Source organism: Cynocephalus volans, chromosome 7, assembly GCF_027409185.1.
Source record: "Cynocephalus volans isolate mCynVol1 chromosome 7, mCynVol1.pri, whole genome shotgun sequence".
Classification (NCBI taxonomy): domain Eukaryota; kingdom Metazoa; phylum Chordata; class Mammalia; order Dermoptera; family Cynocephalidae; genus Cynocephalus; species Cynocephalus volans.
The window spans coordinates 74,836,984-74,855,602 of NC_084466.1; the positions used below are offsets into that span (position 1 = coordinate 74,836,984).

An 18,619-nucleotide genomic window follows, 5' to 3' on the forward strand; every position below is an offset into this window, starting at 1 on the left:
AATGCTTGAATATCTGAATTATATATTTGAAAAAATGCACTTGAAATACACTGGATACTTTTGTGATTTAGATTTTAATTTCTGTTGCTGGCTTTTATTTAATTAGAAGCTAATAAATGAAGTAAAATAAAAGTTGTTGTGTCTCATTTTAAATTGTCTTTCTATCAAAAGATGTAATGCTTTATTTTAAAAATCAAACCCACTGGAATATTTTAAGCATTTTGAAAAATATGCTAATGAAATTAAAAATAAAACCTTAAAATATTGGAGAAAATCTTTTTTTGTATAGCTACACTAGATAACGACCTACTCTCAGTTTCTAACTTTTTTATTAGGCTATTCCTTTCTATAAATTAGACACAATTTAAATTTTCCTTTGAAAGCTTGCCCTTCTGGTCAAGTATTTCTGTAGCATTGTTGATAATATAAGGAAAAAATCTATTATGACAGTAGAGATTACTGAATTAAAAATTAGACTAACAGAGATGAATTTAACAAAGTCATAATAAAACTTTTGAAATTTGTATATGAAAACTAAGCTAATAAAATGAAGATCATTTCTGACCAATGTATTTGATGTGAAACCTTATTTTATGCAATAAGGGCTCTATTAGCAGAATAAATTAATCAGAAATCCGAAATTCTTTTTTACTTCATAGGGCAAGCTAATGATAAAAGCATAAAGACAAACTTTAAATTACTTCAAATAAAATACAGTGCATTCAAACATTTTAAAAGTTCACTGCTTATGGAGCTGGAAGTGAAAAAGTCCTATGACTATCCTCTGGATTATTTTAATAGTCAACAAGTGCTGAAAGGGCTGATCACCTACTGGCCTTAAATTAGTTAATTTAGGTGATGGTAAATTTTAGAATTTCAATTGCTAGTCTACAAACACTGTTTTATAATGCTTTATTTCTGCATATAAGTTAAATATTAAAAAGTTCTGGATCTTTGGGAGTATTTGACTATTTTATAATAACTGCCCGTGAAAACACTTTAAAGGGAGATCTTTGTAAAATGATGCTAAATATCTAGCATGATACTTAATGATCGTGGATTCTTAACCTTATGAAAAAAGCTTGCAAATTGCACAGGATCATGAAAGTTAAAACAAAATGGATCTCAGAAGAAACTGCTGAGGTGCAGAGCTGTTCTAACACTCAGGTGTTTAAAATCTACACAATATTTAATAAATAAATATTTACTGCATTTCCAGTGGTCCAAATATGTATTTTCTGGCATTACCTCCAAAGATGAGTATAACCCTTAAACATCTGAGAGCTCGTATATACTATGTACACACATTTTAAGTCAAAGTTTCTCAGAGAATCAGTTTCTCTTCCTCTTAAATCCACATGTAAAACCCATTCTCATTTTAGAAGGTGAAAAAATGGATGTGAAACAGATGAATTCATATCTAACTGGATCTCCTCCCCCCGCCCCCAGTTCCCTTATAACGTTTCAATAAATAATAATTCACATTGCAATCTAAACTTCTGGAAATTAAAAGTGATCTCAATAAGAAATTTCATAAGAGCCTTCTGAGTCTTTCCAGAGAGCCTGAGATGCTGTACTCAGGGGCCTTAACTACCAAATCCGCCCGAGCGCACACAAAGGCACTCATAGAAAGGTTGCTAAGATGTGCATGCTCTGGCCATACAGGATTCAAACTCGTTAATATATTCTTCAATTCCATAAAACAGAGCACGTGTTGGGATTTCATTCATTTTCTTTTCTATGAGAGAGACTAGCGTGTTCCCCTCCCCCACTGTCATTTAAAACCAGGCAACACTGGAAACCACTTCCTGCCACCAAGCCACCAGTACTGTACAAGGAATCCCTTTAACTCACTTTTGTGTCGATCTTCTTGAAGGCGGGATCGTCCTCATCTACCTCGAAGTATATTTCTGTCGTGGTGATGGAGAGAGTCCCTTTGGCCACCACCACGGGAGCGATGAGCTGGGCAGGGGTGCTGAGAACCACTGGGCCTGCAAGACAAGGGCAGGGGAGTCAGGCTGAGCCCCTGTGACCCTCTCTCGCACCCTCCCAGGAGGGTACCACGGGTTTTTATTTTAAAAGATGCGCTAGAAAAAGTGGTGCCTATATTAAGCGGTAAGCTCTTTTCATGTGAGAAGGCCTGCTTAGCTTTCATGTACCTTTTAAAGACACTAGAGATAAATAATTCTATAAAAACCCAAGAGGTCACGATAGGCAATAAGCGACCCTTAAGCGAGTTTGCAACCTCTGCTTAGAAATCCTACGTGGTTGCTGGGGCGCTGCCATCAACCAAGTTAAAAGTGCAGAACGGACTCTGCTGAGCATCACGGGCTTTCCGAGGGACCCTAGGCAGGCAGCACGGCCCCAAAGACCAGCCATCGCGTACAGCATTTCCACTAGGCAGGGGCGCTCCCCAAGGAGAGGCGAGAGGATGCGAAGGGGGAAAGCATGTAAATATATGAATTACACTGTACTACGGGGCTGCATCCTGCAGGAAGATTAATGTCGTCGTCCCGAGGCGCGCCACATGCACACACGCGTGTACACACGGACTTTAAAGTTCTTACGTGTAGAGAAGAACAAAAACCTTAGTCATTTTCTCACAGTCAAAAGTGATGAAAAAAGGCTTGAACAAAAGGATTCTCAGAAAAGCGTCCAAAAAGTGCTATTTCTCAACGTTTGAACTAGAGGAACTAAGCTTCATTAAAAGATTTTTTAGAAAGTGTGCCTACTAGGGTATCACTTCGAATTCCCTCAATCGGAATTAAGGTTGAAAATCACGAGTTTCACGTATTAGAATATTAATTCAAAGGGTATTACTTAAATGCTCCCTTAAGATCCCCCAAAGGACAGGCATTCTTCGCGATCCTGGGCTTGGAAGACGACGTGGAAATCGGTAATAACGTATTCATTCTTTCGGGAGGCAAGTGTGCATCATAACCCCTTCCACTTCTCGCCTCAGATGCACACAGTCAAATGAGTCGCACTAACAGTATGAGAAAGGCGGTAAGAGGCCGGATCCCCGCGGCCGCGCGGAGTGAGCGTCGCCCCGGCCCGGCGGGCGCCGAAGAGCGCGGTGAAGTTCGCGTTCTCTGCAGGACGCGCACACCCACCGGATCTGCGGCCGTCCTGCACAAAGCCAGGCCATGTCTGCGGCTGGAGGAGCAGAGAGGACTCGGCCGGCCTCTGTCGCCCTTAACGGGGGGTGGCTCTGGAGCAAACCGTGTCCGCCTTCACCCCCCAACCCCCCGCGTGACCGCCCTGATGGGACTTAACGCAAAGCCCTCTCTTTCACTTTACTGCTTTCCATCCCCGATGAGCCCCGGGGCTCGCGGACTCCCGGGCCTTGGTCTCGGGCGGGCTGTTTCCGCCGCGCAAGCGAGCGGAGTCGGGGTCCAGCTCGGCTCCACTAGGTTTTTCTTTCCAAAGGGCGAGGCGGTCGATCTGAAGCACCACTTTAAAGGCTCATCAATCTTAATCTAGGTTGCTCAAGTAATTATGCCCGAATCTCTTGTCCGATTACAAGTGGATTTGGGTTTCTATTCCCCAGGCCCTCCTTTGTGTTTATTGGAGGGTCTGTGCGCTCGGCGGCGCCTCCTGCCTCCCGCGCCCTCCTCCGAATCCCCCGTGCTCGGGCCGGTTCGAACCGCTCCCTTAACCCTTGAGCAACCAGGACGCTCCTTTGGATGCCACTTTTCCTATTTGCTCTCTGGAGAAATCCGTGCGGTTTACTCTTGATTGGGAAGAGGTGAGAAAGAAGGTGACCTGACTCACATGGGAAACAAAGTGTTGTCTCTTACATTGTGGGGCCTTAATTAATATCTCAGAAAAGTCTTTAAATACAGAGGACTAGAAATTTATGGTTTAATGGAGGTTTCTGGCACTTAGAGCTAAAGAATGGTCAAAACACTAAAAATGGCAAACCACTTCTTTTTCTTAAAAAGTAATTTAACATATCCAAACAATTGGGAAAATTGAAAAAAAATAATAAAACATTACCAAAACCATATTCACCGATTTACCAAAATATATTGATATTTTTAAGCACAGAACTCTGTGAACATTTTAAGGGGAACACACTTTCTCTACTTATTTCTCTGCATTTCGGAGGGAGACTTTTGATTCTCCATTACTCCAATTTCGTTCTAATGAGTTGAGATTTTCTGGGAGTTTTTAAAAGGGCTTCGAACTGGTCCTTCGTTAAGAAAGACACATCGTGAAATATTCAGCGTTAACAGTGTGTCATTTTTACCCTTGTCCTTTGGAAATCTCCAATTACAACGTCCAATTCCATAGCATGTTTAAGGAGCACTGAATCTTTTTGTTGTAGCCTTCAGGGAGCAAACCAGCCACAGAGAGAATAGGAGTTAATCCACTATAGCAATAGAGAGAGGGGATTATGTTTTAATCCCCTTTGGGGGAGCCTCTGGATTTTAGGGATCCCTTATTAAAATGTTTATGTAAGGCACAATCACAAACCAGCAGATCTTCCATATGGTATCTGGTTATTTGAAAACCTCTATCCCTTTCCAAATAAAAATAGTTTTAAAAGAGCAGCATCTCTGGATGCTAGCGAGATGGTAATCTAGCTAATTCTGTTCTAGAAGATAATTTAAGTAATTACAAATTTAACCTCCTAAACTTTCCTTGGTGCAGTGAGTTGGGAATTGACTAAACATATTCATTCCAATCACTGTTACAGCAATAAAAGGAAAAATTGTAATCACTTCCTCAGCACACACAGAAGTAATGATATTAAAGGATAGTTAAACTAATGGGTGGCACAAAACATCTTCCCATTGTCTTGATGCATGCAATAATTTTAGAATCCCACGATCTAAAGTAGTAATTAAAAAGAACAAAATAAATGGTACTTACTTTTTACATTGGCAACATAATGTTTAAAAAAATATTGATCCATTACAATTTTTGAAAGAAGAGTGGGGGATATTACTTGCCATTAATTTAAATGTTAATTTAACATCTAAAATAGAACAAAGATCACCCGAGCATAATAAAAGGAATCTTTAAAAGAATGAACATTTCTTTAGAGCCATAAGATCTTTAATCAGTTGAGGTAGCAAAACTCATCATGGACTTAGAGTAGAAAGTACACACGTTACACATGTTTCATATTTGAAAAGGGAACTATTCATCAAATATATTTTGAAAGTAAAATGTTAAATACTTGTGGGTTTGGATTATTCTGCTGAAAATCAAAATCCCAAGCCTTGAAAACTTAACAATACATTGACATTTAAAAAAAACTTTATAGTTTACAAAATTCTTTTATATTTTTATTTTAAAAGTCCAATATTCACAAATTTTGAGTATGATTGTGTTAATGCTCTCTTGCTAAAGATCACCAGAAAGACATCTGTAGTTGGACAAGTTGGGTTTATTGCTCAGTGTAATGAAGGAGACTGACAACCATGGGAACCATGGGAACCGTGGGGCCACTTAAAATGTAGAAGATTGTTGAAGGACTTATTGCAGGATCTGGGGTTTGGTTAAGTGATTTTGGGAAGGGTTCAAGAAAGCAGAGCTTTGCTTTGGATTGGGCTCTCTCAGGAAACAGGGATAATACTGTGATTGGGTATTTTAGTAAATCTTTATCTAGATGGAGGGAAGGTTAGATGGAGGTTAAAGCTGTAATTGGAAAGAAATAGTAGTCACTCATATTAGCCAGGAGAGGGTGATGTTTGGTATTTTTTGGGTATGCATAGTGACCTTGTCTTTATTTGTGCTTATATAAAATTATAAAGTTGTTTTCTGTCTCACATCATCATCACAGGACCTTGTCTGTTGCTAGTATTCTGTGAGGTTGTTTATGTCCAACAAGAGGACACCATGGCCTAGCTGTGAGCTCCAGGCCAGCTCTTGATAATACCAAGGCCTAGATGTAGGTCAGGCTAGTTCCCAAAGGTTGGGGGCTGCTTTTTCTTGAGTGCAGGAATGAATCACTTTTTTAGGGGGGACAATAGTATTCTAGCTACTAAAAGGCAATTATGGCAATTAAATTTTCAAACAATGCTAAGCTTCTCTACAAGTTTCAATATAAAGCATAGCAAAGAATATATACAGAGGAAAAAGAGTTGAAGTTTAATTAAAGTTGGCATTGTTAGAATTATTTGATGACTTTCACTTGGCAAAAACTATACTTAGGACACACGAAATTACAATGTATTTTAGAACCATTTGAATATTTCCTAAACTTAGTTTAATATTAATAGAAGTTTTATTAGCTATATGGATTTTATCCAACCTCAATTACTTTCAAACCACATGAACAATTTGCTTTTAGAGCACGTAACAGACCTTTATTTTGGGATAATAAACATTGACTAATCTTGGTAAAATTATTAAACTTAAAATTCTCACATTATTTAGAAAAACTAAAACTAATCTGCTCAGTGTAAAAGAGAATTATTCCCCCTGAAAATTAAGACAAAAATATCCTTGGGGAGTGGATTTTTACAACTATTTCTGTAATGGGATAAAATATGTAGGGAAATAACTCATAGGTTTAGTGACTTGAACATATCTAAAATATCTATCATTACTTTGTACTCATTATTTTTAAGTATGACACCATCAATTTAAAGAACATGTTTCCCCCATAGGATTAAAAGAATATGATGCTTTAATCTCAAAACAACTTTGAATAAACTACTGAAGAATATGATAAAGTTGTAACTTTTGTTTTGGAATCCTAGGAAACCTTTAGGCATTAAGAAAATGGAGGTGTTCATTTATGTGCCTCATGGAGAGGGAAGTTCTTAGAAAAATGCTACTTAACATCTTAGATATCTACAGTCCAGGATAGTTTCCTGGGTTTCAGGCATTTGAAATGCCTCAAGGAAAAAAAGCTGTTTTCTGTATGTACAGACAATATTGATAGTTGTCCAAATAAATTATCAAAATAACAATCCTGTGAAATTTTCAAAAACTTTTCTTGAGTGGAAGTAGTTACAGATGTTTTTGTTTGAATCAGAAAAAGATAACTTGAACAACTGATAGAATACATACTTCTAGGGTTATGAATTTAAATTTCAGCACTACTCCCTCCCCCTGACAAAACACACAAACACACACAGAGCCATACACACACTGCTCCCCAAACTATCTATTATAAACACTCTATATACCCAAATTCTACAGACAAGGCTCGCTGTGGCCAAGAAGTGGCCTCTTTATGGTCTTTGGTGACTTTTTAAGGATAATCTATCCTTAAGATTGAGATTAACAATAACCAATTATCCCTATAGTTCACTGTTTTCTTTAGATTAGTATTGTATGAAATGAGACAGGTGCTTAAGAATGTACATTAATCTTTTGAGATCTGAGTATACCTACCTCTGGAAAAATTCAACTTACCACAGTCTGAAACAGACCTGGAAAGAATTATACCCCCTTGTACTAGCAGTTGAATACTGTAATTTAGCATAATGTCTGTTCACCATGGCAGAACATCTATTTTTACACTAATATCTAAAATCCCATCTTATTTAATGTGCTTATAATAAATAATTATAAAAACTACTGAGAGACAATCTGATAGGCTCTCACTTTTATCCACTATTTATGTTTTCTTACTTATTTGTGGAATAAGTAATTCCTTACGTTAAAAAGAAACCAATGAAAACTAGTACATTTTCTGCAAATGTGATTTTATAGAAGAAAAAGCTTACAAAGCATATTACTCAAAGTAAAAAATAGCACTGAGTTATTTTCAAGCCCCCCAAAATACTAAAATACAGTGATAGTTTTAATGTTCAATGTGATAATTTGCTCTGCCTTTTGATTTCATAGGTAAGCCAGCTGAGATTTGTGTTTCCAGTTATATTACATTTAGTTCAACATATGGAATACATTTTTTTACCTTCTGGATGCATATTGACTATTTTATGGCACTAGGATATCATTTAATGATCAGGAAGAGTAAATTCCTAGTACACTAGATGAATGAATAAACCAGAGGATATGATTTAAATCTATAGGACTAGTAAGATTAAGTTCTACACTCCCTAGGTTGGACTAAGTGCCTTGTCTTTGTATTGCCATAGTTTCCTAGGCGCATCTATATGGTAGCACTTAATAGTATGTTGAATATATATGTGTTTAGAAGTATGTTTTGCCTATTTGGCACAAGCTACTTGAAGAGAGGGGCATTATCTTCTTTACCTAGCACAGTATCTGTCACATAGTATACAATCTGTGTTCATGGAAGTGAATATAGGAAATGATACACACCATTGGTGCATTTATATGTCACAGTAAAAGGCCACTTAAAGTAACAAAGTACATCTTTCACACTTTTCTGGAATGATTTCCAATTGTTCCTTAAAAATTTGAAAGATACTGCATTTTAGAGAAAACATAAATTAAAAAATTTACTGAAAACCAATGAGACTTAATATAGTCATTCTAGCTAAAATACATGCACACTATTATTTTTTAATGGCATAATTTTATAACTGTTATATTTTTCCTAGTGTATAAGTTGTTTCCTTTTTGCAAATTAAGTGTGTAGAGACATATTTAACTTAGCACTTATTTATTCATGTAGTCAGCAAAAATTATTGAATTATGTGTAGTGTGCTGTTTTAGGCCGTAGGAGAGAACACAGTGATGTATAAGGCATGAATTTTACCACAACAAGTTTATAATATATGGTAACGATAAGAAATATAGAGGAACAATTATAACATAACAGAGAAAGGGCTTAACTAAGTATTGGGTAAAGCACTTTACATGAATTGATCTCATTTATTCCTCTTAACCTCCTGATGCAATAGCTATTGCTCTTATCTCCATTTTACAGATGAGAAAATGAGACTGAAGGGTGGATTTATTTAGAAAAGTTCATACAACTAAGTAAATGGTAGAGACAGGATTCAAACCTGATTATCTGATTCCAAAGTCAGGGAGTTTAACCGTTATGTATACTGCCTCCCAAGAAGAAAGAGACAGAAAAACAACTCTATAGACATTTACTGATTATTTCCAGCCTTTTGGGGGGGGGGGAGGAGGAAGAGGAGGGAGTAGTTGGGATGGAACGGTGGCAGTGGCATGTGGAGCAAGCTGTGATGGACGGGCAGGATTTGGACAGGTGCTGTGAGGGGAAGAGCACCATAAGCAGGGAGATGAATGTGAACAAATACACAGACGCAGTCAAGAGCGAGCAGTCAGTCAGTCTAGCCAGAGCTGGGATGTGTAAAGGGAGACAACAGTTAAATATAAGGCCCTTTTCTAGAAAAATTCACCTATGTACATTTGCCCAACCCGACAAATGAATAAATAATATAAATGAATGAATATATCAATAATTTAAAAATGAATAAATGGGGCCAACCCCCTGGCTCACTCAGGAGAGTGCGGTGCTGGGAGTGCAGCAGCGCTCCCGCCGCGGGTTCGGATCCTATATAGGGATGGCCGGTGCGCTCACTGGCTGAGCGCACGGTGCGGGCGACACCAAGCCAAGGGTTGCGATCCCCTTACCGGTCACAAAAAAACAAAACAAACAAACAAAAAAAATAAAAATGAGTAAATGAAATATTCATATTTTGGAGAAAAATTAGATTATGTCATTTATTTTGATGTCTTCTCTAGCTAAAGATTTTTCTGCATCTGCATTTATCCTTATCTCTTTTTCTCCAGTTTCAGGGAATACATCTTTCCTCCCATTCAAGCTATGTAAGCTCTCTACCTGTGCTCTTGATCCTACCCTGCCCTGCCCCACCTAGCTACTCTCTTACCTGTGGCTCTCTTCTTCTCTGCTAAGCATCCGGACATCAGTTTCTGTTTCTTAGTTCCTCTCTCCTATGCATTCCTTTGGCTTCACACTCATCCTCTACTTAGGCCAAGGTGTTTGGGAAATACACATTAATTTCATAAGTTAAAGGCCTGGAAAAATCCATCAATTAAAAAAAAACCAAAAAACTTGTGTAACATTTTGCTTTTAAACTCAGAATTTTTCAACACAGTTAACTATAGAATTTTTTTTCTCAGTAGCATCTTTCAAAATACCTGTGCTACAAGGAACATCAGTTGGAAAATGCTGGACCAGAGTTCCTGACTTCTACAACATACGATTCTCTCGTGTTCTCTTACCACTTCACCTCCCTCTTGGTATCCTTCATGCGCTTTCCTTTGCTGGCTGCCCTTTATTGATTTATTTTTTATTTATTTTTTTGTTGGCTGGCCAGTATGGAGACCTGAATCCTTAACCTTGGTGTTATAAAACTGTGCTCTGACCACCTGAGCTAACGGGCCTGCCCCATTGGCTGCCCTTTAAGTCGTGTTTCACAGGGGATCGGAATTGGGCCTACTGCTCTTCTCTATGTAATCTCACTGTCCTTGGGTGATCTCAACGGTTTTAATTATGAATTCCATGCCCACATTGGCTCTCAGATTTCAAACGTTTATATCTTTTTGAAAATTTTGGATATCTAACAGACCAAGCTGAGTCAATCAACTTTATTCCTCTCTCCCCTAGGACGCTGATCTTCACATTCCCAAGCAGATAACAGCCTCTATACCACTTCTACCAGGCCAGATTACCCTCATTTTTACTCGCTGTGACTGTTCAATTCTCACAGTCCTCCACATGTTACCTTGTGATTGTTTTTTGTAGCTGTCCCATTCTCCTCTTCTCTGCAGCCACCTATTTATTTCACACTCTCACCTTGTCTGGACAACAATAGCTTTCTGTAATGCCCTCTTACCTCAAGTCTGGACATCGTAAAATCATATTCTACACAGGAACTAGAGTGATTAAGAAAAAACTCCAAACACCTGATCTCATCATTGTCATGCTTAAAATCTTTCACTGTCTCACTGTTGCCTTCAGGACAAACTCCAGGATTCTTATGGCACACTGGCTTCCTCTTCCAGTGAGCCTGTCAGTTCAGAGACTCCCTGCTTCATACTTTTTAGCTAAGTAATTTAGAACTACTGTAGATTCACACAGAAGGTGATGTTTCAGCATATGATATTTCCCACTGTCTGCACAACTCTCTAATCTTTGTAAATATTTCACTTATTCTGCAAGACTCAAGATAGGAAACACCCATTCTAGGAAGAAAGGAAGGCTTTCCAGAATCCGTATGTTATTCAAGGCTTTATGTATGTATGTATGTATGTTACCATGGGTTCTTTTGTATATCTACGTTAATTATTTTATTTTATTTTTTCATTACCTGTTTTTCTGTAGACTATAACCTCCTTGAGAGCAGAAACTTTTATTACATGTGTCTTTTTACTCCAAGCACCCACCCCAATGTCTTGCATATAGCGGATATTCAATATTTATGTTTGTTTGGCTTGGATAATCACATCCAACCTGTGTTAAGTCAGGGTCTGGTATCACAGAATAAGGGCCCAACAGGCACGTCAGCTCTTATCTTTACTATGTGTGATGAAATTTGACACTTTCTATTGTAATCTATTCTTTATGCTTTTATTTCATTTACAAATAATGTTGCAAATAATCCACTTAATTGATTTGTTAGCCCACTAATGGGTTTTAACTTGGAATTAAAAAAACAATGATGCAGTGGAATGAACAAGGGCTTTTGGAGACAGAGAAAAGTGGGTTTAAATCTTGACTTATCTCTTTGCTTGTTATGTGATGATGAATAAATGTCCTAATGCCTGACCTAACATTCCACATCTTAAAATCAGGTATATAACTATTTCACTGAGTGATTGTAAAGTTATCAGCCTGTAGTATTGTTAACTCTCTTAACAAATGTTAATTACATCTCCCAGCCCTACCTCCCCATCCACACTTACCTCTTTACTATTTATCTAGCTCATTTTCTCCCCCAGAAAACTTCGGCTGGTGAATGGAGACTCATCCTCACAGCCCAATTTTAGATGCAATATGTGTATTTTTAAGTTTTCTCTGATACCTGATACCTGGTTCTTAGCATTTGTTTCATATATAAACTGAACTGGAATAGCACTGTGGCTATACTTAGCAGTTTTATCAGTGATTTAAAATGAAAGAGAAATTCAATGGAACTTCTGAAAAAAGAAAGAACATAAAACACTGCAATCAGTAATTTTCTGAACAATAAAACTGCCTAAGAATAACTGTGATTTGCGGTGGTGGACATGCTGATAGTATTTTTTTTTTTTTTTTTTTGACCAGTAAGGGGATCACAGCCCTTGGCTTGGTGTTGTCTGCACCACACTCAGCCAGTGAGCGCACTGGCCATCCCTATATAGGATCCGAACCTGCGGCCTCAGCGCTATCAGCACGGCACTTTCCTGGGTGAGCCACAGGGCTGGCTCGACATGCTGATAGTATTGATCTGATCATCTCATCTTGGGCACAAGTGCTTAATGGTCAGTTCTGTGCCCCATGACTATATAAAAGCAACTAAAAATATATATTATCTATACATAAAATAAATAAAACTGCCTAAATATTTTGTCTGGGAAATGATATTTAATAACATTTAAATAGCAAAATCAATCTGATTTTCCTCTTTTGGTGATAAAAAGTTCCAGACTTGTTTTTATCAGACTGATGATTTGAACTGTAGAGCATATTTCACTGAAATAACTACGTGTAAATCAGTTGCCATGTAAATACTTGTCCTTAAGGCTATTTAAGTACTTTCTGCAGGCTTCGACTCTGGCTCTGCAGCACGAAGCCATAGATACAAAATAATTAAATAAAATATTTCTAGTGTGCAGAAAGAGTTACTGGTCTTTTTGTATAGCACTGCTCTAAATGTGGTGGCAAAATTGGTTTTTCACCTCATGCTTGATTCAGTGCTGAAGTCTTTAAGGGAGAGCAACAGGGCACTCACAGGTGTGGCAGTGATATGATAATATACCTCAACTCTGCAACCTCTCCAAGTTGCCTATTTTTCAGACTTACACTAAATATGACTACAAATTGGTAGAGAAATTCCTTTTTGGAAAATTCTTCATACAGAGAAAAAAGTAAAACACAAAAATAGGTTTCAACTGGAACACTGTATGAGAAAGAATACACTTTATCACTGTGGTTTGTGAAACACCTACCTATAACAAAGGGTGGCTTATTCTTAAAATTAAAAAAAAAATGCAAGAATGTTATATAAGATTTCAATCATGGTTGATGTCTAATAAACATAGTTGAATTGTGTCCTGTTACATTTTTAATTTACACAGTTTAGTTAACAGGATGTTGTTACAATTAAGAGTACAGACTACAGAATATATAGTTAAAGAGGAAATACATTAAAACGGATGCAGTAAAATATTTGCAGACTCTAAAATGGCCTTGTAGACTTTGTGAAAATAATGAAAAGAGGAAAAGAAGGCTAGATATTCAAGGTGAAGCTTTTATTTATTTTTACAATTCTTTAATTGATTGGAAAAATTAAGTTAAAATTTAAGTATTTTAGCTTTTGTAAGAAATGGGCACGTGTTAATGCTGTCTCTAAGAGCTTTGTGAATTCTGTGTTTGAAGCTGAATGTGAACCCTTTGGGTATACTATTTATGACTGGTAAAGCAACTTCCCAATTCAAAGAGAAAGAGAAAAAAAAAGACTTATAAAGATTCATAAGGCTTTTTCAACATCAAATAGCTTTTACTAAACAACATTTTGATGAGTTAAGTGTGAGTGAGTCAGGGACATATGGATTAAATTTCCCTTGAAATACACATGGGTTTAAAAATTAAGAGGAAAATCCTTAGCAAAATGGATTTTAGAGAATCCAGAATGTTTCAAAGACGTTTTTTCCCTAAATACAAATATCAGATTGAATCAATTCTAGTTAGACTCTGTAACTAAAACTACATAAAAATAAATATGGAGGAATCTTTCAAAAAGTACTCGTTTTGTTGGGGAAAGAAACTTCCATACCACATGAAGTAGTTAGGCTTAAGCAGACTGATCTGAGCCACAGTTTATCTGCATCTGTATATGTAGCACTGAACATATTCTCTTCCATAGTACTTATTTTTATTCCGCTAAATAATTATAATACAATTTCCTGTGCTTTTGGCTCATGGTCCTTTTTTCTTTTCTAAATAACATTTTTCTCTGAAAAACTCTTAGCTTTTAGAATTCTGTTGTTCCTTTAATTTTATTACATTTTCCCAGAATCTTGAGTTCTTCCTTCTTCCCACATGCTCTGTGTTTTGCTTTTCCCTCCTTTCTAGGTCAGTTTGCAGGCAACCTTCAATTTACATACAAACAACTTTGCCTCTGGTATCTGGATATTCCAAGTTAGAACACTGAAGGACTAAATTGTCTAGTGGATCATCTCAATTGTCTGCTTTCATTGGTTAGGGAAGACACATTCTGTGAGTTAAGGAGCGGTAGCACCTAATTCTCCTAAGGATATTTTTTAATAACAGTCTCTGAGTACTGGCATTCTATGTACTCACTAGATATTCATGAGATGTTAATAAGTAAGTAAATGAGTGAGTGAATGCAGCCAAAGAGAGGAATGGTCAACATTAAGAAAAATTGCAAGTAACGGTCCCCACTTCTTTTCTTTTTTATTATTTGATACCTGATTTCACTTTGAATTAGTAGAACAAGGACTACAGGAAATGGAAACAATTGGACCAGTATACAATAAGAAAAACAGCTTGAAAACATATTACCCTCTAAACATCAGGGAAAGTACACCTGGGAACTGTCATGGGCATCAAAGTGAGTCATGAGGGAGATGGCTAGCACTTGGGAGAGCCTCCTAATACATCTCCTCCTGAATTCTCTAGTTTGCTCATTCTGAATTCACATAATTCCTGTTCTCTGAGTTTCAGATTCTTGACCTTGGTAAACGTGTGTGTAAAAGACTATAAACCTACCACTCTGAAAAACCCACATTTAAAAAATCCCAACTCTTACATTCTGACACTTATTCCCTGTGTTGCTATTTCCCTATGCTAACTTCTCTTTTTTAAATATTCAAAGTAACATTAAAATCCTTTGGTTATAGAACAACTTTCCTATGTGGTAGAGAAAATGTTTTTTATTTAGCTGTGTTATCTTCACCTTATAGATGGAAACCTTAAGAGACATTTAGCTAAAATGACAGAATTAGCAGAAGTGGGAATGAGACAAAGATTAGTTTTGCTTTAGGTGTTCCCATCCCGGAAGAGTCAAATGATGAATTATGTATTTATTTGAATGATTCAGCTAGTATGAGCAGATAATCTGATAATTCAAGCCCCCAATACTGTATTTAATAGCTCAAAATAAGATTTGTCTTTTGTTTTTGGTATAAATTAATTAGATAATTATCACAGCTCTCCAGTTTACCTATATAAGCTGTAATCAAGTAACTGTGTTAGAAGTCTTCATGGTTCAAAGGTACACAGTATATGGTTGCTGCCCTTAAGGAATCTACAGTCTAAAAGGAGAGAGAAAACATATGGAAAAGCATCTACAATATAAGGCTTTATGTGGTAAGCGTTTTAAGAATGATACAATCAAAATGTTATGGGGTGGTTATGTTAAAAAAAAAGACACTTAATAAGCATTGGGAGGATGTGGAGAAACTGGAATTCTTACACACTGCTGAAGGTGGAAGATGGTGTAGCTTCTTTGGTAAACAGTCTAGATATTTCTCAGACAGTTAACCATAGAGCTACCTTATATGTAAATGTTCATAGCTGCATTATTCATAATGGCCAAACGGTGGAAACAACCCAAATGTCCATCAACTAATGGATGGATAAACAAAATGTAGCATATGCATAAATAGAATATTTGCCATAAAGAGCACATAATGACACAAAATAGATGAAACTTGAAAACATGCTACGTGAAAGAAGCCAGACACAAAAGACTATATATGATTCCATTTCTAAGAAACGTCCAGAATAAGCAAATCTATAGAGATAGAAAGTAGATTAGTGGTTATCTAGAGCTGCAGAGGGGGGAAAGAAAAGTTGGGAAGGACAGCCAAAGGGCACAGGGCTTTCTTTTTGGGGTAATAAAATGTTCTAAAATTGACCACAGTATGATTGTATAACTCTGTGAATATACTAAAAAGTCATTGAATTGTACACTGTAAATGAGTCAATAATATGGCATATGAATTATATCTCAATAAAGCTGTTTCCCAAAAAATGTTGACAAAAAATATTACGGGGTGACAAGATTGGCCAGTGAATACTTCATAAATGGGTTTCAGAAGTGGATAGGGTTTTTGATAGGAGGAGATGAGAGAGGGTGTAGAATAGAGAAATGGGGAGCATATTTCACTTGAAGAAAGACTTTGGACATTAGTTTAGGCCTGTGGAACTTTTAAATTATGGCACATTAAATGGGTAGGTGAATTGTTGGTAATAACAATTTACAGGTATTAACAAACAAAAAATAATAAAAGTAATACAATTTATAGAACTGATAACAAAGCATAAAGGACCATCATTATCATCATTATCATTAACTCAGAATTCCCTAAGTTAATAGAATTACTAACTTTTAGAAGTAACAATAAAGGAATCCATATGAATTCCAATTTTATTATGTAAAATATTTCTATGGTCTTTCAGCACAAGTGACAGAACTATCTACTCTTCTAAAAGAAACGAAATACATTTTATTAATGGGACACGATTCTTTCTGTCAGTTGTATAAAATCATTTACATCAAGTCACATACATTTGAGTTAATCTTAAATTTCAGTTACTCAAAAATTATTTGAAAAAACAACTTGCTGAATTTCAAGTTAACATAAATAATTGAGATTTTAGGTTAAAATCTTTTGAATTGAAGCAATTAATCTCAATGTTTTAAGTAAAAATATAATTAGTAAATTGAAATCTTTAGTCACATACGGAATCTTAGGTGCTAATTCACTTTGGTGAATCACTACAAATTAAAAAAGCAATTAAAGTAAATTAAGTTAGGTGTTATTAATATAAGAATTACTTGATTGGCATACTTCTATATTATAATCATATTAGCCATTTGCTACAATACATAATAAATCGAGTAATTAGTAATCACACACACTTAACTTGCCTCTTGAGATGAACAGCTTAGGAAGAAAGGGAACTAGAAGTGAAACAGAAAATTGTATGACATTTAAAGTGAAATTTATGGAACATTTTATCTTTATTAAAACTAGAAAACTCCAAACAAAATGAAAAAGTCAATATTTAAGGAAAATTGTGCTAAAAGCATTCTATTTACCAGAGTTTTTTTAACTTACCAGCATGACTTTGGGCAAAACATAGACTACCTATAAATAAAACTAAAATTAATTATTATGCATATTCACAGACTTTTAAGTATAGTATAATTCAGCTAGTGTAGAAATTGAGTTATAAATGGAGGATCTTGATTTTTACATCGTTTAGAAGCGTCTTTAAATATATATACATATACATAACCACCCTCACACATATTTAAATATGTTTGGTGTATTTTAGTTCAAACCATATACTCTACATTTTTAAGGAAATATATTATTTTATATGCCTCTTAACCGTAACACAAGTTACTTAATGTCTCTTGACTTCTGTATCTTCATTTCTAAAATTGGTGGTAATAACAGTATCTACCTCATAGCGCGGTTGTGAGGATTAAATGGGTGAATGCACACAGAGCCTCTGGGCACAGGCTGGTTGTTAAGTAGGAATAGCTGGCACGTCCTAGTGCGACACGCTAGCTATTCCTCTTCCTCTTTTTCTTCTTTTTAGAAACAGAAAGGATCCTAACTCATAGCACTATCAGGGGCTACTTAGAATAACAAGTTATGGATAAGAAAAACATTATTATTTATCAAATTTTAATTTCTGAGACAGAGATAACCTTGATCAGGATAAGAATTTCTTACAACAAAAAAAGTTATGTATTAACATGGTTTGAAACTTTATTAGTAGGTCACTTCTTAAACTTAAGAATTCTGGTTTGTAGTGAACTTCTAAAAATGAATTTTATGTACCATTTGTCACTATTACACCAATCTAAATTAATAGATAGGTTTCAGCATTGACAAAATGCATGTATATATTCCTATAAATTATGGTGGCTATTTCTAGGGCTCTTAATTTTCCTTCATAAAACATCTATCTCCCACTTCTTTTCTACTGTACCCAAGGTTCAGAGTACATTTGTAGGCTGTTCTTTTAAAAATGAACACTACAGATCAGGCAGGGGATCAATATTTTAGGATAGTTTGTTAAGATTTTTCAGACATGAGGATCTAGCAAGAAGAATATCAGTTAGGAACAGGTGGATATGGACAGAAGCAAATCCGCTCAAAGAAAAATCTGTCAAAAGTCAGAAATTAGAGGAGTCTTGATAGAGTAAATTGGCTAGGATTTTGAAATAACTGATTTCAAGCATATCATTGTTCTTTAGGTGTTCGTTACAAGCCAGATTTTTATTGAATTCTGTTTCTAAGCATAAATTAATATTAATAATTAGCTACCATTAAAGAGGAGACATATAAAGAGGTTATTAGACATAGCTGGATTGTGCCACTGGCATTACTGGGCACATCTTATTATAATATACTTCAAGAGACTAGGCAAATTTGTATCAACTAATTATTTTTAGTGGGAATAAAGGACCAGAGAGTCTAAACTAAATTGTACAATTATTAAACATATCTGTTGATATATGTGAATGAAGAACAGCAACAC

General features: G+C 36.0%; 1 protein-coding gene across 1 annotated transcript in view; it reads right to left on the reverse strand.

Annotated features, from left to right (window-relative positions):
* Window positions 1–18,619, reverse strand: part of NBEA (neurobeachin) — a 657,479-nt gene that overhangs the window by 201,980 nt on the left and 436,880 nt on the right. The window contains exon 40 of the mRNA XM_063101747.1: window positions 1,855–1,991. Within this exon, the coding sequence (XP_062957817.1) occupies window positions 1,855–1,991 (137 nt within the window). The remainder of the gene's footprint in view (window positions 1–1,854; window positions 1,992–18,619) is intronic.